The following is a 25,618-nucleotide window of genomic DNA, read 5'->3' as shown; positions in this document are numbered from 1 at the left end:
ACAGCAAGGTTCCTGACCCCGTGTTCCCCGTGGTGGCGTGTGAGACGCAAGGTGGGGGTGATGGATTTCATCCTCCGCAAACCAGAGGCAGAGAACCCCGAGGTGAACCTGTGGTTTCTTTTTTTTTTTTTTTTTTCCCTTCCCCACGAGGCGAGTCTGGCTTCACGGTCACTCCCAGGTGGAGCAGTTTCACCTTGACTTCCTCTCCCAGAAACTGCCTGGTGCGTGAGGCTGTGTGGGTGTCCTCAGAGGGAGGTACCCAGGTCTGCCTGCTTCCTGACTGATACGACTCTCCTGGCTGTGCCTCGGGGCCAGGGTGCTGAGCAACGGTGGGAGGAGTAACCAAGTTTCACTTCCTTGCTGGCTGGAGGCTCACAGCCGCGGCTTCTCCCTCCCGGCAGAGGGGAGCGTGCCTGGAGCCGCCGAGCCCTCTCCCTCTGCCTCTTAACCCAGCACCTGGAGGGGCTCAGCGGACGCGAGGGGTGCGAATGGGCAGGGCCGAATCTCCAGAAGGGGAGATGAGCACCCAGGACCCTTTGGATCTGTGGAGCAGGTTGGATGGAGAAGCTGAGCCGCTCCAGGACTTGGGGTAAGAGGGCAGGACCCCTTCTCAAAAGTGCTTCTTGGGGGAACCTCAACCCCCCGCTCCCACCCGAGTGATCGCTTGGATGATGATGGTCAGCACCCCTTTGCTCCCTGACACCCCAATCTTCTGTCCTTTGCACCTGACTCATCCAGGTCTGTCGGGGGCCAGTGCCATTCCGGAAGCATCTGTTATCTTTCCAGATGTGAAAACAAGTAGGTGGAGAGGATGGGACCAAAATCAAAGGTGGGACATGCTTTGCCATGGGGACAGAATCCGGCTGTAGGTGGTGTACCTGGCTTTCCCGGCAGTTCATCTGGTGCGGGAATAAATGTGCTGTGGTTCTGGGCTCCAAACTACAGAGCATAAAGACTGTCATACTTGCTGTTAAGATAGAAAGCCTAGAGCCTGCTGCAAGGGACAGGGACTTTTTCAAAAGAGAAAGAATGAGGAAGTGTCTGTGGAAGCGGCCCATGTGTGTTTCTTTGTCCTGACGCTGCATGTGTGAGCTCTAGTGTGTGTGCAAGTCTGTAAGGGCTATTTTGAGCCTTTTAAATATTAACAAGTCAGGGAGGCAATAAACATTATGCCCCAAGCAGATTTTATGTCTAGGTAGGTGGAGTCATCCTAGCCTTGTCTTTAAGAAGGGACCAGATGAGACAACTTATCCAAGTATGTCACACAAGAAGCAAGAATTACACAAGAGTGGAGTAGGGGATTTCCTAGAGAAACTGACCTTTTTTCCCCTGAAACACTGGGAGCAGCCTGGAGAGGCTGGTTTTGACACCTGTGATTCCGGAGAGGCAAGACCTGCACCTGCTGTCTTATTAAACAGCGTTCATCTTCACAGCCACCCAAAGACATAGGCGCTACTCGCATTTCCATCTCTCAAAGGAAGAAAACAAGCACCAGAGGGATTGACTCTCCGGGGTACAGCCGTATGTCAATTACACTGTCAAGTTGGGATTGCAACCTGCCCAGGTCTATGTCCTTAACCAGAGAAAAACTGCAATAGTGATGGGATCTCTTTGCATTAAGATGGCAGAGGAGTTACCGCTGTGGCGCAGTGCGTTAAGAATCAGACTGCAGTGGCTGGGGTTGCTGTGAAGGTTTAAGTTTGATCCCCAGCCGCTGGCACAGTGTGTTAAAGGATGTGGCATTGCCACAGCTGAGGCATAGGTTGCTGGGATTCGATCCCTAGCCTAGGAACATCAGTATGCCACAGGTGCAGCCATTTAAAAAAAAAAAAAAAATTACGCAGAGGTTATATCTTTCCGGGTTGTATTATTGTAAGAGTTCTAAGTCCCGTCTTTAGATTTTAAACTTGAGGTCTCAGAATTGAATTCTGCCTTCATAGGGTAATAGATACAACAGCTAGACTTTTCAGTAAGTAAGCTCCCCTTATTGGGAATCGGTACTCCAGCACATCTCTTGCCTTCTAGACCGAATTCCCAAACAGCAGAAGTGAAATGTCCCTGAGCATCTGAAACAAGTGTCACAAAGTCCAGGCACTAAAGCTGGGCCCTTGAGGCTCTCACATAGAGCCATATTAAGTTACTGAACATCATTCTCTGTGTTTGGTTAGAGGCTCCAAAAGAGAAGAGAGACAAAGGAAATACTCGGCTCTGGTCCTTTAACTCAATAATCCTTGAGCCTGGGCTTTGTGTTTGAGGACCCTTGGCACTCACTTGGATGACAAAAATGAGCTAAATGCTGTTGCTTCTCCCCACTAAAGTACCCTTAGCAGGAATGGCCCCAGGTAAAATCCACAAGGAAGCAGAACTGTGGTGTTCCTGTTGTGGCCTCGTGGATTCAGAACCCAGCTAGTCTCCATGGAGAGTGGGGTTCAATCCCTGGCCTTGCTCAGTGTTTAAAGGAACTTGTGTTGCCACAATCTGTGGTGTGGTTTGGAGCTGCACCTCTGATTTGACCCTTGGCCTGGGAACCACCAAATGCTGAAGGAGTGGCCCTAAGGAAAAAAAAAAAAAAAAGTGTCTTCCCTCCATGTGCAAAGATAGACATTCAGTACAACCCAGAAACAGCCCCCAGAAGGTGCTTTTATGCCCAGACATCTCGATTTCAGAAGGCCTAGAAATGTCTTAAACATTTGAGGACAGTTCTGTAACAACAGCAGTTTCCCTACAGTTGTCTAGGGAAATTGTTGTACAGTTGTGGTTCTTGCCCTTGGCCATGCACTAAAATTACCCAAGGAGTTAAAATTCCTGCCCAGGCCACACACCAGGAAAATGACATCAGTATCTTGGGGGTGAGAATTTTCTTCTTAAACTTCATAAGTGATACCAGAGCAAGAGCAAGACTCACTGTGTAGGATATAAATCCATGAGAAGCCCTGAGTAATTGTGGCGTATTTTTCATTTGTTGAGTATGTACCTCATTCTTAAAGCCATTAATAAATGTTGACATGTGTTTGTTTGGGAGCATTTACTTCAACAATTTTATTGAGGTATATTTTATAGATCATAGAGCCCACTTGTTTGCAGAGTACAATTCAGTAACTTGTAATGACTTTAAAGAACAGTACAACCGTCACCATAAATCACTTTTAGGACATTTTTATCCCCCAGATAAGAACCCTCAGGAACCTGTTGTGTTGTTGTTTTGTTTTTTAAATACACTCAATGGTGAGCTAATAAACCATCTTGGTGAGAAGTGGCCCTGATTTCAAGAGTCTGCCTATTTCCCTGGTGTAAATACTCCTACCAGGCAATTTCAAGCTGCTGGTCTAAACAATAAGCTTGCAAAATTCCTGAGAATTTATAATGGACTTGAGCCAGTACTTGTCCCTCCAGGACAATCCTGCTCTTCTTCTTATAGGTCATACTGTCTGAGAAGACTTGAAAATGACCAGTTGCCTCTAGCAACATTCTGAAGAAGATGAAACTTTTCCTTTGAACCTTTAAGCTACTGGTTAGGTATAATCTACCTCAAAACTTCTGATTAATTCAGTTTTTTAAAAGCTCCGTAAAAACAAAATGATGTAACACAATTGATAGATAAAAAGGTTTAGTGCCCTTCATGTTTTTAAATGTGAATATGATTGCACTATGGAAATGTATATTTTAAAATGGCTAAGGTGGTAAATTTAGTGTTACGTATTTTTATAAATATTTTATTTATTTCTTTTAGGGCCACACCCTTATCATATGGAGGTTCCCAGGCTAGGGGCCAAACTAGAGCTGTAGCTGCTGGCCTACACCACAGCCACAGCAACACCACAGTTCATGGCAATGCTGGATCCTTAATCCACTGATTGAGGCCAAGAATTGAACCTGCATCCCCATGGATACTAGGCAGATTCATTTCAGCTGAGCCACGATGGGAACTCCTATTTTTTATTTTTTTAAATTTTATTGGGATATAATTGTGTTAGTTTCAGGTGTACAGCAAAGTGAATCATTTATGCATACACATGTATCATTCCTTTTCAGGTTCTTTTCCCATGTTTAAGTTATTATAGAGTACTGAATACGTTTCCCTGTGCTGTACAGTAGGTCTTTGTTATTTATTTTATAAATAGTAGTGTAAATATGTTAATCCAAACCTCCTAGTTTATTCTTCTCCCTAGTGTTTCCCCTTTGGTAACCATAAGTTTGGTTTTGAAATCTTTGAGTATGTTTCTATTTTGTGAATAAGTTATTTTGTATCATTTTTTTATTAGAGTCCACATATTAGTGATCTCCTGTGATGTTTCTTCTGTCTACTTAGTTCACTCAGTATGATAATTTCTAGGTCCATCCATGTTGCAGCAAATAGCATTATTTTGTTCTTTTTTATGGCTGAGTAATATTCTATTGTATATATGTACCACATTGTCTTTATCCATTCCTCTGTTGATGGACATTTAGGTTGCTTCCATAGTTTGGCTATTGTAAATAGTGCTGCCATGAACATTGGGGTGCACTATCTTCTCAAATTATGGTTTTCTCTGGATATATGCTTGGAGTGGGACTCCTGGATCATGTGGTAGTTCTATATTCAGTTTTTTGAGGAATTGCCATACTGTTCTCCATAGTAATTGCACCAATTTACATTCCTACCAACAGTGTAAGAGGTTCCTTTTCTCCACACCCTCTCCAGCTTTAATTATTTGTAGACATTTTGAGGATGGGCGTTCTCACTGATGTAAGAAGTTATCTCATTGTAGTCTTGATTTGCATTTCTGTAATAATTAGTGATATTGAACATCTTATGTGCTTTTTGGCCATCTGTCTTCTTTGGAGAAATGCCTGTTTAGTTCTTCTGACCGTTTTTGGTTGGGTTGTTTATTTTTTATATAAAGCCATATGAGATATTTGTATATTTTGGAGATTAATCCCTTGTCAGTCACTTTGCTTGCAGAGATTCTTTACAATTCTGTGGATTGTATTTTTGTTTTTATTTGAGTGGTTGGGAAGATTCTTATGTTTGCATTTTTGATAGATACAAACAGATAAGGTGGTGGTAAAATTAAAGAGATGTCATTCATCTTTGTTCTTTGGTCCCTATTTTTCCTCAGGCTCTGGAATCTTTAAGCTCTGAAAATTAAATCCTGAACTGCAGCAAACACATCCCCTGGCTTTCCAGGGTGTGCAAGACTTGCTCAGAACACAGGTTTATTCTTTCTAAAGTACCTAAATCAAGCAACTCAGATGTGTTTCTGTGTCTCCATTATAGCATCAGTCTAAAAACATTTATTTTTTGGAGTTCCCATCGTGGCACAGCGGAACCAAATCTGACTAGGAACCATGAGGTTGCGGGTTCGATCTCTGGCCTCACTCAGTGGGTTAAGGATCCAGCATTGCTATGAGCTGTGGTGTGGCGCAGCGTGGTGTTGCTGTGGCTGCAGCATAGGCCGGCAGCTGTAGTTCCAATTAGACCCCTAGCCTGGGAACCTCCATATGCCACGAGTGCAGCCCTAAAAAAAAAAAAAGCCAAAAATAAACAATTTATTTTCTTTCATCCTAAGTGTCTTAGTGTGTCCAGAAGCCCAGGGGAAATAACACCATCTGCTCTTGTTTGGCTTCATCTACATGTTGGCTGAAGGGGCTGGGAAGGGGCAAGGCAGTGGAGAAGGGTCAGTGAGAAGTAGGAGTTGAGGACTTCTCCTGGTGGCCAGCAGAAATGAATCCAACTAGGAACCATGAGGTTGCAGGTTCGACCCCTGACCTCGCTCAGTGCGTTAAGCATCTGGTGTTGCCATGAGCTGTGGTGTAGGTTGTAGATGCGGCTCTGAACTGTCATGGCTATGGCGCAGGCCAGCAGCTGTAGCTCTGATTAGAACCCTAGCCTAGGAACCTCCTTATGCTATGGGTGCAGCCCTAAAAAGACAAAAGACACCCCCCCCCAAAAAAAGTAGGAGTTAGGCTGGGAGCAGAGGGCAGCCTGCTTGTGGCTTTCAAAGTAAATGAATGAGGAAATGAAACAATGAATATCTGAGAAACTAGGGTAGAATTGCTAATCAGTGCTTTTAAAATTCTAGCAGCTCTTTGATTATAAGAAAGGGCTCCTCTAAGACAAGGTAGGAATAGTATAGTTACCTAGTTTGTTAGGAGATACACCCTTACAAACCATGTAACTACAGATTAAAAAAGCATACTGTGAAATAAAAATATTTTAGGATATTTTTAAATTAAATATTCAAATTATCTAGCCACAGAAATTTCTTCAAGTGAGAAATATAAATATTGCCTTTTTTATATACTCTCCCAAGTCTCACTTTTATAAGAAAATGTCAGGATTTGGCTGGGTTGGTCAGAGTCAAGAAAGAAGGATATTTAAGTAAGTTAATTAAGCTTTGGACATTAAAATAATTACATTAAAATGTCTTTAATTTCTCTGACCCTTCATATAGAGGAGGTGGTTAGACCAGATCAGGGATCAGTGAATGTTTTTCTCAAAAGCCAAGTTATCTTTGCCAGTCTTATGATTTCTGCTTCAACAACTCACACTTGCCACCGTCACATAGCAAGAGCCATAGATAACACGGAAACAGATGACCATGATGGTGTTCAAACAAAACTTTATTTAAGGACACTGAATTTGAATTTCATACCATTTTCATGAGTCATAGTATTCCTCTTCTTTTTCTCACTTGAACCACTTAAAAATGTAACATCATTGTTGGCCCACATTCCATACAAAAAAAATGTACCCGGGTAGGAACTGGCTATTGGGTGGTGGCTTGCTGACCCAGGGAATAAGTAATAATAACCAAAGTGAGTTCTTAAGAAGCAGATAATTTGCATACACTAGCTCTGGTCTTCAAAAGGTATTGGCATTTCAGCTTGACCTATAAGGGAATTCATTAACAGAGAAATCAGACTGCCTGGCATCCCAGAGAATCTGGGTCCCAAGTCCATGCTTATTCCACTAAACCAGGTTGCTCACCTGTTGTGAGAATCGTTATTCACTGACCCCCTGCTCTGTGCCAGCACCAGCCCATTCACAGCATTTGGCCTTTGCAAGACCGTTGATACCATATGATCATATTCATTTTGTAGATGCAGAAGGTGACTTCAGATCAGTTGAGTGAACTGTCCAGGTCACAGACCTCAAAGGTGGTACCAGTGAGAGGGCCCAGGCCCTCCTCCAAAAGCTGATGCTCTTTCCACTGATGGAAGAAGGTCAACGTTCTAAGAACGTTTGATGCTCACCTTGTTCCAGGCGCTATTTTAAGCCCTTTGCTTGTGTGACATGAAGTTCCCACGTCACTGCAAGGTAGATAGTACCACCAATGTCATTCCCATTTATTACTGAGAAAAATGAAGGCAAGAGCTTTTACCACATGCCCATGCCTGTATACGCATAAACCTTCAAATCCAGGAGTTTCGCTCCAGAGCTCAAGTACTTTTCCACTAATGCAACTTCCTACTTTCTGTCAAACTTCTCTCTTTTTATTATACCAACACTATTAGTGCTAAAGAGAACTGAGAGAATAAAAGAAAGTTCTGTGATTACTATCACCAACAATTTTTTTTTTTTTTTTTTTACTAAAAGACATGATTCTTTCACATTCTCCACATACTAGACATGCCCACAGAACCAGATCAATGTCTTAGAACTTGATTGAGTTGTGTGTTGGTTCTTCTTTTCGGGGCTAAGCAAATCGAATAGGCAAGAAAACACAGCAGGAGTCAAAGCTTTAAAGGAACCTGTTTACAGAGCTGATACCAAGTAGAGCAGTAACGCTTGTTCCTCTTCTGGGCACAGTTCTGTAATCTTAGACTCTAAAAATGGAAGGTGATTCTCTTGTGGCCAAGCCAGAGTATGTAGCTGATACGCAGTTCGATCTCTGCTTGATGCAAGTGAATTTCCTCTTTGGCTGTTGTGTTTCTGTTCCTCTATGGGCAGCAATGACTTTCTTCTACTTACATGTGGAAATCTGTCCGCACGGGTTCTCCACATGGAGTGGGGCCACTTTGTTTCAGTCATTCATAGATCCATGTGTTGAATGGTGACTTTATGTAAGGCGGTGTGGGAGATAACGGACAGTAAGAAGTGGCTGTCCCCTGGAGGAGTTTACAGCACGGAGGACAGAGAACGCATGTGGACGTAGAGCTAGGATGCAGGCTCTAGGGGGCTGAGCACCATTGCGGTGTCTACATAAAGCGCTCCGCAACTGGCAAGCAGGAAGGAGATCCCTGGATATAGAGAAGATGGCAAGATGGCCTTGGGGACCCATAGGACTTTCGTCAGCTAAAGGCAGAGAGGAAGATGTTTTCTTCTTCTTCTTTTTTTTTTTTCCTGCTTTTAGAGCCGCACCCGCAGCATATGGAAGTTCCCAGGCTAGGGGTCGAATCAGAGCTGCAGCTGCCTGTACCTTAGCCACAGCAACTCCGAGCCACGTCTGCAACCTACACCACAGCTCACGGCAATGCCAGATCCTTAACCCACTGAGAGTGGCCAGGGATCAAACCCACATCCTCATGCATACTAGCCGGCTTGGTTTCTGCTGCGCCATGGTGGGAATTCCGGGAAACGTTTTCTAAAGAGAAAATGGCACGCATAAAGCAATAAAAGTGTCAACACACAGGAATATGCAGAAAATAAAAACTCAGATGGACTCACACCCTCCCAGTCCCTGGGACCCTGCGGTTACTCAGACCTCCGTTTGGTTCTGGTCTTTAATCCTCAGAGGCCCAACCTTCAGCAACACTCCGAGAATTTCCTCTTCTCATGTAGAAATGTGTCATAACCACACCTTTTGCGTTTTACCGTTTATTTTTTTATTTTTTGTCTTTTTAGCTATTTCTAGGGCCGCTCCCGCGGCATATGGAGGTTCCCAGGCTAGGGGTTGAATTGGAGCTGTAGCCACCGGCCCACACCAGAGCCACAGCAATGTGGGATCCGAGCCGCGTCTGCAACCTACACCACAGCTCACGGCAACGCCGGATCGTTAACCCACTGAGCAAGGGCAGGGACCGAACCCACAACCTCGTGGTTCCTAGTCGGATTCGTTAACCACTGCGCCACGACAGGAACTCCAACCGTTTAAAGCCTGTTAATGTCTAGCGCCCACCAACTCCCCTAGAGGCTAAATCCCTATTCTGAGCCCAGACACTCAGGCTGCTGCTCTCTGCTGTGGACCTGTCTGAACCCAACCACTGCCCATGTAGTTCAGTCTTAGCTGCCACTGTTCACGCCCAGATTCCCTGCAGTCCTGACCCCCTGCCCACCACCACCTGCCCCTGTCATTCTTTGTTAGACCTTCTATGTACAAAAATATTTACATTTTTAAAAGCTTAAGGGCAATAATGTAATTGGCTTTGAGAAAAGTATAGTTATGTAGAAGAATGTTACTTTTTGGGCGTTCTTGCTCTGGTGCAGCGGGTTAAGGATCTGGCATTGCTGCAGCTGAGGCATAGTTCGAAGCTGCAGGTCAGATTCTATCCCTGGCCTGGAAACATCCATATACCATGATGTGGCCACTAAAGAAAAATTTAAGTTACTTTCTAGAGACATGTTGAACTACTTAAGATTAAAGTGCTATGATATCTGTAATTTACATTTAAAATGTTCATCAAAAATGTAGGAAGGAAATGTGGCAAAATTTAAAAATGATTCTATCTGAATATAAGTAGATTAAGTATGGATATTATAATAAACAGTTTAAAATAATAATATGTATTAATTACTGAAAATTGGGATAAACACCAAAAATGTCAGCCCTGTACCACCACCTAAAATGACATATTGTTCAACCTCTCGCCAGTCTTTTAAAAATATTTTTCTGTAGAGACACACACACACACACACACACACACACGCAGATTGAATTGCGGTCATACTGTGTACATAGTTTTTGCACTTGCTTTCTGGTAGCATATATTTTCTTTCTTTTTTTTTTTTGTCTTTTTATTTTTTAGGGCTGCAACCCGTGGCATGTGGAGGTTCCCAGGCTAGGGGTCTAATTGGAGCTGTAGCTGCAGACCATAGCCACAGCAACGCCAGACCTGAGCCGCATCTTCCACCTACACCAGAGCTCATGGCAAGGCTGGATTCTTAACCCACTGAGCAAGGCCAGGGATCAAACCTTTGTCCTCATGGATGTTAGTCAGATTCATTTCCATGGAGCTATGACGGGAACAGATGATATTTTCATCATCTGCTTCTTGTTCTATCAGGCTGCAGGTCTGGTCTTTCTTGAGCCAGCCTATTTCCCTATATTAAAGTTTGAATATTTAGATTTGTCCAAATTCCAGAAGGCCTTCAAGGGTTAGTGTTTTGGCCTGGGGTCAAACCTCATTTGACAATATGGAATCATTGCACGTTTATAGGAACATGGAATTATGTGGTTATTAAGTTTTGTTTTCAGGTAGATTAATCTAGTAGTGAAGATAGATAGCAATGAGTCTAGAGCCAAGAAATCCAGTTGAGTGAGGGAGTTTACAGATTGGTGAGTAAGAAACTAGAGTAAAGATCTGGGAACAGTAAGAGAGGAACAGGGGTGGAAGCCAGTTATTCCACTGAGCTAGAAACAGTAAGTGACCTGCATCCAAATAAGACTGAGTTCTGCTTTTTATTAAAATTTTAAATGATTTTTTTTCCATTGAGTTCTGCTTTTGTATGGTTTTTCAAAATGGCATCAAAGAATTTTTAAAAACCTTAATGTCACAAATATATTCTAATTCATCCATGTTTATCACTGTAAATTTCTAAATGTGCCTGTGTCTCAGGTTATTGCCTGTAGGGTTCTGACTCAGCACCAGTTGAGTCTATATGTTTTTGGTTCATTCTCCGCATAAGCTTAGAACCATTTTTCGGATTGTCAATCCTGAGGCCCTAAGAGGTTTGGCCATTTGCTCTAGGCTGAGCCCAGTACACTCTTTGGTGGTGAGCTCCTTAGAAGCAGGGCTATAGGCTTATCTTTGCCTATTCCATCCAAATCCAGCACTGGACAAAGAGCAAATGTCTAACCCTTTGAATTGTCCCACGTTGGGTCAATGCCAAGACTAGAACTCAAGGTCCCTCACTCCATCCTTCCATATCAACACTGATTGTAAACTTGTATTTATTTCCCTCCAACTCACTCTGTCCACTTAATAAAAGTTCTTACTGCTGGGACGAAATGATGTTGGTTAGAGGCATCATCTGAAGAATGGATAGACAGGAGGAAACGAGTAAAACAAGAATCTTTTTTTTTTTTTTTTTAACATCTCCCAATGTTTGAGACTTTTCCCTATAGCTATAGCTTCCTGAAAGTGGCCCTCTCTGTGTCCTGTCCCAGCCCACAATGGTAGGTTGTCAGTGGCAATTACAGTCTGAAGACCCTAAAGCAGCATGTTATGATATATAGGCTGCAAAATAACCAGAGTAAGTGCAGGGTTAAGCTTGATTCCACTCACAAATGGGTGCTCCTGAGAGAGCCTCCCGTCTGGATCTCTCATGTCTCTGCCTGCCCCAGGGGGCCAACCCAGGTCAGGCTCTGTGGGTCTCTCGTTAGGTGTCTGCATCCTTCTCTTGGTTTGGTTTCTCTGCCCCTGCCCCCTACACCACTCTTGAGGTCTGTATTCATGTTCCTTAGGTCATTGTCCCTATGTGCTTCTGGCTTTCTACATGAGTCTCTGTGCCTTTCAGTGTCTCCAGGGATCTTTCTTTCTATCTCTCGTTCTACTGCTCTTGACTTAGGTGTCTCTTAGGTGACTCTCTGTGCGCCTCTTTGTCGCTGGATCTCTGAGTCTCTGTCTCTCAGGACTTCTTACCTCATTCCTCAGGCTCCTTCAAGAACAGGTTTATCCTGGTCTCTGCCTCCCACAGGATTATCATAACCCTTTCAGTCTTATTTCCCTTTAGTTGTGCCTTGACTCCCACAAAAAAAATGGGGAGCCCCACCTTTAGGTCATTATTCGACCAGGTACTCACATACTCTGCCTCTGTCCTCCCTCAAGTATACTTCTGAAAGGCTGGAGCAGCTGGCCTCAACACTTAGCTCTGTTAACAGCATGTGTGAATGTGGGCATTCCGAACAGCAATGTGGAAAGCCTTAGACAAGTTGGCTCCATTACAGAAATCTCCTTAATGGAAAGACAATGGTGAGTCTTTCTTCCAACCCCCCCCCCCCACCCCGTGTATCCCATTGTGATGCATAAAATTTTCAAACTTCTTTGCAAAGCCTCTGCTTGGTCCTCTCTTCTTGGACCGGGTCCATTTGTTATCAATGGGAAGATAAGCTCACATTCGTGAGTACGGGATTTAACATGCTTGTGTGGACAACCATGTCGTTACATAAAATATGCCACAGCCCAACGATATAACAAATTATAGCACTGATAGCTTTTGAGCTAAATAAGACATTTCCTTTTCCTTAACCCATGATTTCTGATGGCTTAGTGAGCCAAACTCTTCATTTTTTTTCCCCCTCACAAATCAAAGGATTTAGCACCAACCCTTTAAACAAATGAATACAAAGGAAATCACTAGCCCAGCCACCCTGAAAAGTCACTCAAGTGTCGAGGACAGATTAGCCCAAGTTAAGGTTCATTTTTGTGTTCTATCATCATTCGAGAATTGTTGTGTTCAAAGGGATTCTGAGGCCAAGCATAGGCTTCACAAATGAGAAAGCAGATCAATGAGCTCTGTCATCTATGGCCTTAAGAGTAGGAGTTCCAGTCATGACTCAGCAGTAACAAACCCAACTGATATCCATGAGGACATGGGTTCGATCCCTGGCCTCGCTCAGTGGGCATTGCCATGAGCTGTAGTGTAGGTCGCAGTTGTGGTTCAGATCTGGTGTTGCTGTGCCTGTGGTGTAGACCAACAGCTGCAGCTCTAGTTCAACCCCTAGCCTGCGAATGTCCCTATGCCACAGGTATGGACCTAAAAAAAAAAAGGGAAAGAGAAGAGGAGTACATCGTATGTTATGTATTTGCCCTCCTTGGTTTAGACAGTTGAGAAAATTTGTCAGTGTCATTCAAAAGTGAGAATAATTTTGAAAGTGGAAAAAAAAAAAAAAAACAGAAAATTCTCTAGGACTTCCCATCATGGCACAGTGGAAACAAATCCGACTAGGAACCATGAGGTTGCAGGTCCGATCCCTGGCCTTGCTCAGTGGGTTAAGGATCCGACATTGCCATGAGCTGTGGTGTAGGTCGCAGATGCAGCTCAGGTCTGGTGTTGCTGTGGCTGTGGTGTAGGCTGGCGGCTGCAGCTCCGACTGGACCCCTAGCCTGGGAACCTCCATATGCCACTCATGCTGCCCTAAAGAAGAGGACAACAGATAAAAAAAGAAAAGAAAAGAAAATTCTCTAAATAAGAGTGCTTTTGTTGGCTATTGAACTCCAGGAGATTTTAGGTGTTTTCACAAAATCAGGAATTGTTTGGGTTGAAATATATGTCTTCTTTATAAGAGTAAAAGGACAGAATCTAGGTTCTCTATCACTTCCCTTTGCCAGGAAGGGAAAAAATACGTCATTAAGTATATGAATAATCTGCAGGCATGGGTGACTAAGAAATCTTCTCCTCAAGAAATATGTAATCAAAACTAATGTATGGCTCATGCTGTAACATTCAGGACTGATTTCTAGGCCCATTGTTCTTGCAGTGTTATTTTTCATTACTCCCCAACATAGACCCTCTGTTCCAGCTAGGCATGATGTTTTTACATGCACCACGCATGTGTCACCTCCGTGCCTTTGCTTATGTTATTGCTCCTGCTGGAATGCTCTTCTCTCATGCACCTAATGAATCCTATTACTTATTCTTCGAACTCAAGTTCCTCCTCCTTGAAGTTTTCCCTTATCCCCTCAGGAGCTCCCCCCTTTTATATCATTTACTGTCCACGTCACTAAGAAGGAAGCTATGGGGGGAATTTGATGAAATTACCCTGCACATCCTTCCCATTGGTACTGTAAAGCCACTTAGTACTTTCATTGCTCTCTGTCCCCCTCTTTAGATGCTATGCACTGTACACTCAAACCATCAAGATTATTGAAATAAAGTTTTTAGGACCAAGAGTCCTTTAGCTCAATGCTTCTCAAACTCTAAACTGCATAGCAAGCATGTAGGGCTTGAACAGATTTTTTTTTTTTTTTTGTCTTTTTAGAGCCCCACCCATGGCATATGGAGGTTCCCAGTCTAATCAGAGTTGTTGCTACTGGCCTACACCAGAGCCACAGTGATGCCAGATCTGAGCTGCATTTGCAAACTACACCATAGCTCACGGCAACACCAGATCCTTAACCCACTGAGGGAGGCCAGGGATGGAACCTGCAACCTCATGGTTCCTAGTCAGATTTCATTTCCGCTGCGCCAGGACGGGAACTCCCAAAGAACAGATTATAATTCGGCAGGTCTAGGAGGTCTGCAAATGTGAATTTCTGACAAAATCCTGGGGTACAGAGTGGCAAGATTTCACATTGCTTTTCCAACACCAGGTACAACCCAAGAATGTTCTTAAAGTCAATTTAGTGGGTCACAATCAATATTTGTTCAAAAGAGAGAAGAGAAAACAGTAAATAGCATTTAGAAGAATTGTGTGGTTTTCTATACACTTTTTGGTTTTCTACATATATTCATAATATAAGCATATATTTACCCATCTATACATAGACAGATACAAAATGCATTTTATACTGTGGGCCAATTCAAGAAGTTTGAAAGCCTCTCCTTTAAAGGACATAGAAGAATGAGCTATAAACTTGTATCAGCAAATTAAGACAATAAAACAGAATGCAATAAGAAAATGTGAAGGCTCTGGTATGCTGAGGCAGTTTCCCAGAAGGTTCTAGCATGAAGGGCATTGAAAGGAGAGAAGAGGCAGCACTGAGGGCCCGCTTTCTGGATGGAGCGCGTCTGCTTTTCTCTGTGGTTGAGCTTATTTCCTGTATCTTACTGAGAGGCAGCTCTGAAAATTCTTTAGTGGGTGGGTGTTTCCTAATTTGTTATTGTATCATGGAAGGGATAACACCACTGTTTCCTTAAAGGCCAACTGCGGTTTTTGATAATCTCATAAACCCAGCACAAATATTCTTTGGCAGCTTGGTGAGCCTCTGTTGACTGTATCAGCCTTGGGATGTGTTTATGCACAAGGTGCAGCTCTTGAGGGGAAAAGGAAAATACAGCATTGCTTCAAGTGTGTTATAAAGTGTAGTTTCTTCCCTTTTCTTACTTCTTCAGGGAAATGAGACCAAGAGTTTTTTGTTGTTGTTGTTTGTTTTTTAAGGTGCAGGAAAATGAACCTTATGCCAAACAGCCAAGAAGTCATATCCCCAGGACCCCACACAAAATCTGCCATGTTCATGATACGTGGTATAATTAGTAGTGTGTCTTGCTCTCTTCTGTAAATGTTAAAGAATTACATAAGTTTATTAAAGAAGTCAGGGTTCCTATATGAAAATAAGAGCATTTTCCTGCTAGGTGTTATTATTGTTCACCTTGAGAGATGGGAAGACTGTGGCTGCTACTTGTGTGGGGTCGCATGGCTAATGTGTTAGAAGTTGTTGGAGCAGAGGGACTCATGGCTGAGGAAGTGGCTAGAGACAAAGGTATGTACTCCCCTTGCAAAATTTTCACTGATACTGCATGGGTGTTTGTGACCCAAGGTAGCTGCTTATGAGCATTCCTTTTTGCTTGGTGGTTGTCAGAACCAAAAGGGTTTCGTATTGCACTTAATTCTAAAAATGTCACCTTTCTAATGCACTGGAGGGGACGTGGCAGAGCAGCAGAGGAAGATGACTTTCTGGGGGGGTTTAATCAACAGCAGGTCCAGTGTGACTCAGCTGTGTGATGCAACTGTCAAGAAATGAATGCAATCCTGAGTTCCTTACAGCGTATCTGGCAGCTAGAACAAGGGAGATCCTGTGAGGCTTTGTTTTGCACATCAGATGGTATCATGAAGGTAGATTTTTGAAAATTTAGAAGTTATTCAGAGGAGATAAGGTCTCTCGGTGATCAAAGGAAGGACTGAAAGTCTCTCATAAGAGAGGAAGTTGAAGATGATGGAAGCAGAAGAGAGAACATGTTAGATGCTTCTAACTATTTGTATAAGTATTATCTATATAACTCCCAAAAGTAGCTATGAGACTATCTGTGGAAAGCTTTACAGCAGGAAACAGTAATTAGTTGTAGGCAAGAGTTTTCTGGCCATCGGTCAAGAAGCACAGAATGGACTTGCTGGTACATATAGTGAGTTCCCCATCATTAGCAAAATGTAAACAAAGTTTGCATGAGTCTCATTAGGGTTTAGACTTTACAGCTAATAATGTAAATAATGCTGCAGTGAACATGGGGGTGCATATATCTTATCTAATTAGTGCCTTAATTTTCTTTGGGTAAATACCCAGGAGTGAAATTTTGGGGTTATATGATAGTTCTAATTTTAATTTTTAAAGAAATCTCCAAGCTATTTATGCAGTGGTTGCCCTAATTTACATTCCCATCAACCTTTTTTTCCACATCCTCACCAGCACTTGTTATTGCTTGTCTGTTTGATGATACCCATTCTAACAGGTGTGCGGTGATGTCTCCTTGTGGTTTTGATTTGCATTTCCCCATGATCAGCATCTTTTCATGTATCTATTGGCCATTTGTTTGTCTTCTTCGGAAAATGTCTATTCAGATCTTCTGCCCATTTTTAACTGGACTGTTTTGGAGTGTTTTGTTTTTTTGCTGTTGGGTTGTATATGTTTTAAAAATTATTTTAGATATTAACCCTTTATCAGATATATGATGTGCAAATATTTTCTCACCGCTTTTTCATTTTGTTGATGTCATCTTGCAAAATTTGTAATCTATTGTGATTTCTCATTCCAAATAATAATTATTCATTTCTTCTTTTTTTTGGTAACTTTATATTATTATTATTATTATTATTATTATTATTATTATTATTATTAGTCTTCTTAGGGCCACACCTGCGGCATATGGAGGTTCATAGGCTAGGGGTCTAATTGCAGCCATTGCCACCGGCCTACACCAGAGCCACAGCAATGCCAGATCCGAGCTACTTCTGCAACCTACACCACAGCTCACGGCAACGCGGGATCCTTAACCCACTGAGCAAGGCCAGGGATCGAACCCACAACCTCATGGTTCCTAGTTGGATTCGTTTCCAATGTGCCACGACAGGAACTTCTTTTATAATAATTTTCTTAAAGAGACTTCCAAATTTTACAAGCTTCCAGCCTCTTAAAATTTGTCTCTTCCATCTAATAAAAAGAATAATAAAATTTAAAAATTTTAAACACAGTCCCAATTACAGGAACTTTAGTCCCTTGTAATTAGAACTCTATGTAACGAGGAGTTGTATATGCCTATTAAGCCATAAAAAGCCTGTAGATATCAACCAAGGAACTGTCAGTATCCAGTGCCAAGTGTAACACAGCATCAGTCTCCTCCCAGCTTCATCTTGCCATGCCTGCTGCCCTTGGCACTCACCTGAATGCCATGCAGTGCTCTGATCTACATTTACCTAGCATTGTCTTGCTTCTTGGCCTTTGCTCCTCTTACTCCCTTTGCGCAGAATAGCCCCCTGAATAATTGTCACTCCAAATTCCACCAGACTTTATTTAAATAAAGAAAAACTAATTTTTTCTCTCTCTCCCCTCCTCCCTCCCCAACCACCCCCCCCCCACCACCCTCCAAATGCTAGGTCACTTCCAGTGTTCACTAAACAGAAGTTGAACAAATTAATGAAATGAAAAAAGCAAATTTTAACAGGGTTCTTTCTGGAGGGTGGATTAACACAGAAATACTTTTAAAAAAAATTTTCGTTACCCACTTCATGTATGAAATTTTTTTTCATTAAAACAAGCTAAATTAAGAAAATCTGGTCGAGCTAAATTCCCTTTACCACCACCATCAAACCTGGTTCCTTCTGCTAAGGACCAAGCTTATGAGTTTGGAGTTTTATTTTTCTCGGACTTCTATTTCACACTTTTATATATTTTTGTATGTGCTGTATCATTTGGGGGGATGAGAGAGACTTTTTTTTTTTTTTTAATTAAGTGGTTTCATACCGTACCTGCCACCACTTCCCCTAACTGCACAAGATGTTTTGGGATCTGTCGGCATTAATATGGGTGGACACAAATATTCAGTGTTTCTCTGTGTGAGTGTGATTGGCACTCTGAGCAGGACAATTCTTAGTTGTTCAGGACTGTGTTGATCTTGAGGGTGACAGGCATTGCTGTCACCCCTCACAAAGTGCTAGTAGCCCCCAGCCCCCTGCCCTCAGTGTGTGTCAACCAAAAACGTTCTCACCTTTTCAAATACTTCTGGTTACCTTTTTACATAATCTCATCCTATGACCACTCAATCTTATTTACTGTCTCACTTTTGGTGGATATTGAGGATGACTCCAATATTCTACTCTCCCAGTCTGCAGTTAACACCTTCATGCATACTTCCTGCTGTGTACGTGTGAATGTTTCACTAATCAGACACCAAAAGCAGAGTCACCGGTCCACCCAGGTACACCAGATGTGTTAAGTTCCCCGCCTTGGAAACACCTGCCAACAGTAGATCGTATCTGTTGCCCCCCAATTCTCTAAGATTTAATCCTAACTCTACAATTTTAGCCAATCTGGTGGGTTAAAAAAAAAATGCATTGTTGTTTTAATATGCATTTCTCTGTTTAGTAAGACAGTTTATTTGAAATGAAGTCTGTTTACTTCCTCTTCTATGAAAGACTTTCATTTTCTGTTTGTGTATATAGTTTAATTTTTACCGTATATGTTTTATAATTAGAAAAAATAATGCACACCTTAAAAAATAAGTTACATGTCCTTCAAGTTCTTCTTAGATTTCGGGTTATTCAAAAAATGGTCTTGATCTTTCTTCCTGGAATCCCCACTGGATACTTTACTCTCTCTTGGATGTAGTTTGCAAAGTTCTTGGTGTGCTTTTTTTTTTGTCTTTTGTCTTTTTAGGGCCGCACCCAAGGCATATGGTGGGTTCCCAGGCTGGGGTCGAATTGGAGCTATTGCTGCTGGCCTATGCCAGAGCCACAGCAATGGCAGTCCAAGTTCCGTCTGCAATCTACACCACAGCTCACGGCAACACCAGATCCTTAACCCAATGAGCGAGGCCAGGGATCGAACCCGCAACCTCATGTTCCTAGTGGATTTGTTTCTGTTGCGCCACAACGGGAACTCCACAAAATACATGTCTTAACTCTCTTGAGTAGATTCATGGTTCCCTGAAGCCCAGATGGGGCTTTTGTGCAGCTTTTATTTCCTTTGACTTGCCTAGTGCAATGCCTTGCACAGATTTGAGCTTCACAGATAAAGATTTATAAAGTTGAATGATCAAAGGTAGAGAAGGTTAACAGTGGGAAAACTACCAACTGAACTCTATTTTCTTTTGCTTTTTTTTTTGCTTTTTAGGGACATACTTGCAGTATATGGAAATTCCCAGGACAGGGATTGAACTGGAGCTACAACTGCCGGTCTACACCACAGCCACAGGATCAGAGCCTTGTCTGCGACCTACACCACAGCCTGTGGCAATGCCGATCCTTAACCCACTGAGTGAGGCCAGGAATTGAACCAGCACCCTCAAGGATACTAGTTGGGTTCCTTACCGCAGAGTCACAATGGGAACTCCCTGAACTCTACTGTATTTTCAACCTTTAACTCTTTATGGACACAATCTCCAATCGTGCTTACCAAAGGTGGACATATTTCTACAAATGATACGTAATGTTATTTGGCTCCATAGTCACTTCCCTGGAAGATAGGGTCATCTAAATTTCCTAGAAAGGGATGTTTAACTCAATTAAAAGAGGAAGCATAGAAACTTGTGGAAGGGTTGTTTGGGGAATGAGGGTCCCCATTGCTCTTCAGACCCCATGAAGCATAGGTGCCTGCCCAGCAGGCTCTCCTGTGTCTTGGGTTTTCCAGGCACAGGACTCCATGAAGCCTGTGACAGCCATACTGACTCAACCAAGCTGCCACCCAGGAATTAACACTCCCTGAATGTTCCAAAGTAGAGCACAGTGCGATCCTTCTTGCTTTATAGTCAAGAATTTCTTCCGTGTTGATGACGTATAGGTACTGCCTAAAAGATTACCATGAAAAGTTCTTAGTAAAAATGGCCATCGAGCCGTAATTATCAGAAATCTGTAAATGCTTTAAACAGACATCAGTTCTCACTGAAAAGAATCCAAGGAATGACTAAATTTTTTACATTTTAGAGTTTTGTCGACAAACTTGTGTTGCTTCAAATAAGTCATTTCTTGACTCAAACTGAATCGTGTGCTAAAATGTTCATCCAAAAAATAATTCTTTGCAAAATGTAGGTAAGACCTTGTGACCTTATAGAGATTGCACTTATCAAAAAGACTGAGAAATTCGGCTGTAACCAAGCCTGAAGTTTTTGATAGGTATAATTGCCATACAACATAGTAGTTTTAGGTTCCAACTGTCCTTTTTAAGAATTTTGTAGGGAGAAGATGTGAGCATGCCTGAGAATTAATCCAATGAATGGGTAAATAACTCAATGGCATTTCTTATAAAATGCTTTACCTTGCCATTGCTTTCAGCTAGCAAATACATTTCTAACACAAGATAGTGGCATCTCTGCCCCAGAAAGGAAACGTGCTAAAGCAGCAGAGATTAGTAAATGCAGATTTAGAAAACAGATAACAAGGAGTTCCTGTTGTGGCTCAGCTGGTTAAGGACTCGACAAAGTCTCTGGTGAGGATGCAGATTCAATCCCTGGCCTTGCTCAGTGGGTTAAGGATCCGGTATTGCCATATGCAAATGTGGCTTGGATCACGCATTGCTATAGCTCCAATTCGACCCCTAGCCTGGGAACTTCCATACGCCATGGGTGCATCCCTAAAAAGAGAAAAAAAAGGAAAAAATAAAATCACATTACAGAGGTTACAAGTTATGGCTTTGAGGATCTCAATGGCTTCACAATAACTCCTGATGTGTCTTTTTAAAATTAGAGTTTGATTTACAATGTTGTGCTAATTTCTGTTGTACAGCAAAGTGACCAAGTCTACATGCATATACATTCCTTTTCTTATATTATCTTCCATCATGTTCTATCTCAAGAGACTGGACATAGTTCCCTGTGCTATACAGTAGGACCTCATTGCTTATCCATTCTAAATGTAACAGTTTGCATCTACTAACCCCAAACTCCCTGTCCACTCCATTTTCTCCCCCCTTTCCCTTAGCAACCACAGACCACCTATGTCTGTGTGTCCATTTCTGTTTTGTAGATAGGTACATTAGTGCCATATTTTAGATTTCACATATAAGTGATACGGTATGTCTTTCTCTTTCTGACTTATTCACCTAGTATGAGAATCTACATTGATCTGTCAATGGACATTTTGGTTATTTCCATGTCTTGGCTATTGTGAATAATGCTATGAACATATGGGTGCATGTATCTTTTTGAATTAGAGTTTTTCCCAGATATATGCCTAGGAGTGGAATTACTGGATCATATGGTAGCTCTATATTTAGTTTTCTGAAGTACCTCCGTACTGTTTTCCATAGTGATTGTACCAATTTATGTTTCCACCAACAGTGTATGAGGGTTCCCTTTTCTCCACACCCTTTTCAGCATTTGCTATTTGTAGACTTACTAACGATGGCCATTCTGGCTGATGTGCTGTGGTACCTCACTGTAGTTTTGATTTGCATTTCTCTAATAATCAGTGATGTTGAGAATTTTTTCATGGGCCTATTGGCCATCTGTGTTTCTTCTTTGGAGAAATGTCTATTAGGTCTTCTGCCCATTTTTCAATTGGATAGTTTGGTTTTCCATTGTTGAGTTTTATGAGTTGTTTGTATATCTTGGAGATTAAGCCCTTGTTAGTTGCATCATTTATAACTATTTTCTTCCATTCCATAGGTTGTTTTTCATTTCTTTTTTATGGTTTTCTTTGCTGTACAAAAGCTCCTAAATTTGATTAGGTCCCATTGGTTTATTTTTGTTTTTATTTCTTTTTTATTTATTTATTTATTTTTTTGTCTTTTTGCTATTTCTTTGGGCCGCTCCCGCGGCATATGGAGGTTCCCAGGCTAGGGGTCTAATCGGAGCTGTGGCCACTGGCCTACGCCAGAGCCACAGCAACTCGGGATCCAAGCAGCCTCTGCAACCTACACCACAGCTCACGGCAACGCCGGATCGTTAACCCACTGAGCAAGGGCAGGGACCGAACCCACAACCTCGTGGTTCCTAGTCGGATTTGTTAACCACTGCGCCATGATGGGAACTCCTGTTTTCATTTCTATTGCCTTGGAAGACTGATCTAGAAAACATTTGTTTGGTTGGTGTGAGAGAATGTTTTATCTATATTCTCTTCTTGGAGTTTGATGGTGTAGTGTCATATGTTTAAGTCTTTAAGCCATTTTGAGTTTTATTTTTGTGCATGGTGTAAGGGTGTGTTCTAATTTCATTGATTTACATGCTGCTGTTCAGTTTTCCCAGAACCACTTGTTGAAGAGACTTTTTCCCATTTTATATTCTTGCCTCCTTTGCCAAAGATTATTTGACTCTAGGGGTCTGGGTTTATTTCTGGGCTTTCTGTTCTGTTCCATTGATCCATATGTCTGTTTTTGTGCTAGTACCACACTGTCTTGATTACTCTAGCTTTGTAATAGTGTCTCAAGTTTGGGAGAGTTATGCCTCCTGCTTTGTCCCCCACCCCTATTCAGGATTGCTGTGGCAATTCTGCATCTTTCATGGTTCTATATAAATTTTTGGATTGTTTGTTCTAGTTCTGTGAAAAATGTCATGAGTAATTTGATGGGGATTGCATTGAATCTGTAGATTGCTTTGGGTAGTGTGGCCATTTTAATGATATTAATTCTTCCAATTCAGGAGCATGGAATATCTTTCCATTTCTTTGAATCTTCTTTAATTTCCTTGACTAATGTTTTATAGTTTTCAGCATATAAATCTTTCACCTCCTTGGTCAGGTTTATTCCTAGGTATTTAATTTTCTTGGGTATGATTTTAAAAGCTATTGTATTTTTATATTCTTTTTCTATTATTTCACTGTTAGTATACAGAAATACAACTGATTTCTGAATGTTAATCCTGCTACTTTGCTGAATTCCGTTGATCAGTTGAAGTAGTTTTTGTGTGATCCTTAGGGTTTTCTATATATATAGTATTGTGTCATCTGCTTATATAGTGACAATTTTACCTCTTCTCTTCCAATTTGGATGCCTTTTATTTATTTTGCTTATCTGATTGCTATGCCTAGGACTTCCAATACTATATTGAATAAAAGTGGTGAAAGTGGTCATACTCATCTTGTTCCAGATTTTAGCAGGGAGGCTTTCAGCTTTTTTTTTGTTGAGTATTTTATTTGCTGTAGGTTTGTCATAAATGGCTTTTATTATGTTGAGATATGTTCCCTCTATAGCCCTTTGGTAAGAGTTTCCATCATGAATGGATGTTAGATTTTTGTCAAATGCTTTTTCTGCATCTATTGAGATGACCGACCGTGTGGTTTTTGACTTTTGTTTGTGGTGTATGACATTGATTGATATCCATATGTTGAACCATCCTTGTGAACTTGGGGTGAATCCCACTTAGTCCAGGTGTATGATCTTTTTTATGTGTTACTGGATTTGGTTGAGTAAAATTTTGTTGGGAATTTTTGCATTTATATTCATCAAAGATACTGGCCTATGATTTTCTCTTTTTTTTGGTAGTATCTTTGTCTGGTTTTGGTATTAGGGTGATGGTGGCTTCACAAGATGTCTTTAGGGAGTGTTCCTTCTTCAGTCTTTTGAAAAAGTTTAAAAAGATGGGTATAAATTCTTCTTTGTATGTTTGATAGAACTTGCCTGTGAAGCCATCTGGTTCTGGACTTTTGTTTGGAGGGAGTATTTTTATTACATATTCAATTTCATTTCTAGTGATCCATCTGTTCAAGTGGTGTATTTCTTCTTCTTTTTTAGGGTCATACGGGTGGCACATGGAGGTTCCCAGGCTAGGGGTCAAACTGGAGCTACAGCTGCCAGCCTATGCCACAGCCACAGCAACGCAAGATCCAAGCCACATCTGTGATCTACACCACAGCTCACAGCTATGCCGGATCCTTAACCCACTGAGCGAGGCCAGGGATAGAACCTGCGTCCTCATGGATGCTAGTCAGATTCGTTTCCGCTAAGCCACAGTGGGAACGCCAAGGTGTATTTCTTCTTGATTCAGTTCTGGTGTGCTGTATATTTCTATACTGTCCATTTCTTCTGGGTTGTCAAATTTGTTGGCATATAGTTGTTCATAGTATCCTCTTATGGTTATTTATATTTCTGCGGTATCAACTGAGGTTCCTCCTTTTTAATTTCTTATTTCGGTACCATTGGTGGTGGCAGGCCATGCCTACCTCGGGAATCCTAGGTGGCTCCAGCCATTTGCACCTGCTGTGGTAGCGCAAGAGTCGCCCCGCCCAGACGCCAGCGCATGCGCAGAGAAAGAGGTGCCTGTGGTGGCCCCGCCCCTCTTCTCTCTCCCTCCCCAACAATGGCGCCTCGCTTCTGCTGTGGGCCCAGACCTCCTCCCTGGCTTGCTCGGCTCCGGCACACGGCTCCCTCGCCCCTTAGGCTGGCTCCACACAGCCAACGCCAGTCCTCTCCCGGGAACTGACCTCCGCAGCCTGAGTCTCGGCGCCCAGCCCACGCAGAGCCTCTCAGGCTGTGGCGTCCATAGGCAGTGGTCCTGATGGTTTGTGCAGCGCTCTCTCTGCTTTGCCCTCCTCAGTCCAGCTGCTGTGCTTTTCTCCGAGGCTTTAAGGTTCTCCCTGTCAGTTAAGTGGCTTCCCAGGGTGTGGATTCCCTTCCTCTTTCACAGCTTCCTCTCCGGAGTGCTGGTCCTGTCCCGATTCCTTCTCTCTCTCTCTCTTTTTTTCCTTTTGTTCTACCCAGTTATGTGGAGGGTTTCTTGCTCTTTTTTGGAGGGCTGAGGTCTTCTGCCAGCGTTCAGTATGTGTTCTGTGTGAATCATTCTACATGTAGATCAGGGTTTATTTATTTATTTATTTTTTTGGTGTGTTTGTGTGAGGAGTTGATCCCGCCTCTCTCCTCCTGTGTTTCATGCTCTGCTGTTTGCCAAGCTTGTTTTGGCCATTTTGTGGGTGTTAATGTGAGCAGGACTTACACATTAGGCCCTCAAGGTACAACTGTTACTAATTCTATTTTAGAGGTGAGAAAACTGAGGTTCAGATGGGTTATGTAACTTGCTGCAGGTTGTGCAGCTGTAAGAGGTTTCACCTGCATCAGGACCCGAGGGCCCACAGCCCTAATCCCTGCATTGAGCTATCTCTACCAACTCCTGGGAAAGAACAGGAGGAGGTGCCTCTGTGGTGCAGTGGATTAAGGATCCAACTGCAGTGGCTCAGATCGCTGCAGAGGCACTGGTTGGATCCCCAGCCTGGTATCCGTGGATAAAGGATCTGGCATTGCCGCAGCCGAGGCATAGGTCACAGCTGTGGCTCAGGTTCAGTCCCTGGCCTGGGAACTTCCATTGGCCTCAGGTGCAGACCTTAAATAAAAAAAAAAACAAAAACTGGAAAGAGCTGTCATTAGGGAAAAGTAGTGGGGTGCAGAACAGTGCCTGGGATGC

General features: G+C 42.4%; 1 protein-coding gene across 1 annotated transcript in view; it reads left to right on the top strand.

Annotated features, from left to right (window-relative positions):
* The first annotated feature begins 320 nt into the window (after positions 1–320).
* The window catches only part of DAPP1 (dual adaptor of phosphotyrosine and 3-phosphoinositides 1), a 57,391-nt gene continuing 32,093 nt past the window's right edge, over positions 321–25,618 (top strand). The window contains exon 1 of the mRNA XM_047798618.1: positions 321–589. Within this exon, the coding sequence (XP_047654574.1) occupies positions 489–589 (101 nt within the window). The 5' untranslated portion in view covers positions 321–488. The remainder of the gene's footprint in view (positions 590–25,618) is intronic.

This window comes from Phacochoerus africanus, chromosome 10 (assembly GCF_016906955.1).
Source record: "Phacochoerus africanus isolate WHEZ1 chromosome 10, ROS_Pafr_v1, whole genome shotgun sequence".
NCBI classification, from domain to species: domain Eukaryota; kingdom Metazoa; phylum Chordata; class Mammalia; order Artiodactyla; family Suidae; genus Phacochoerus; species Phacochoerus africanus.
The sequence above is the reverse complement of the archived record's forward strand: the minus strand, read 5'-3'. Positions and strand labels throughout refer to the sequence as shown.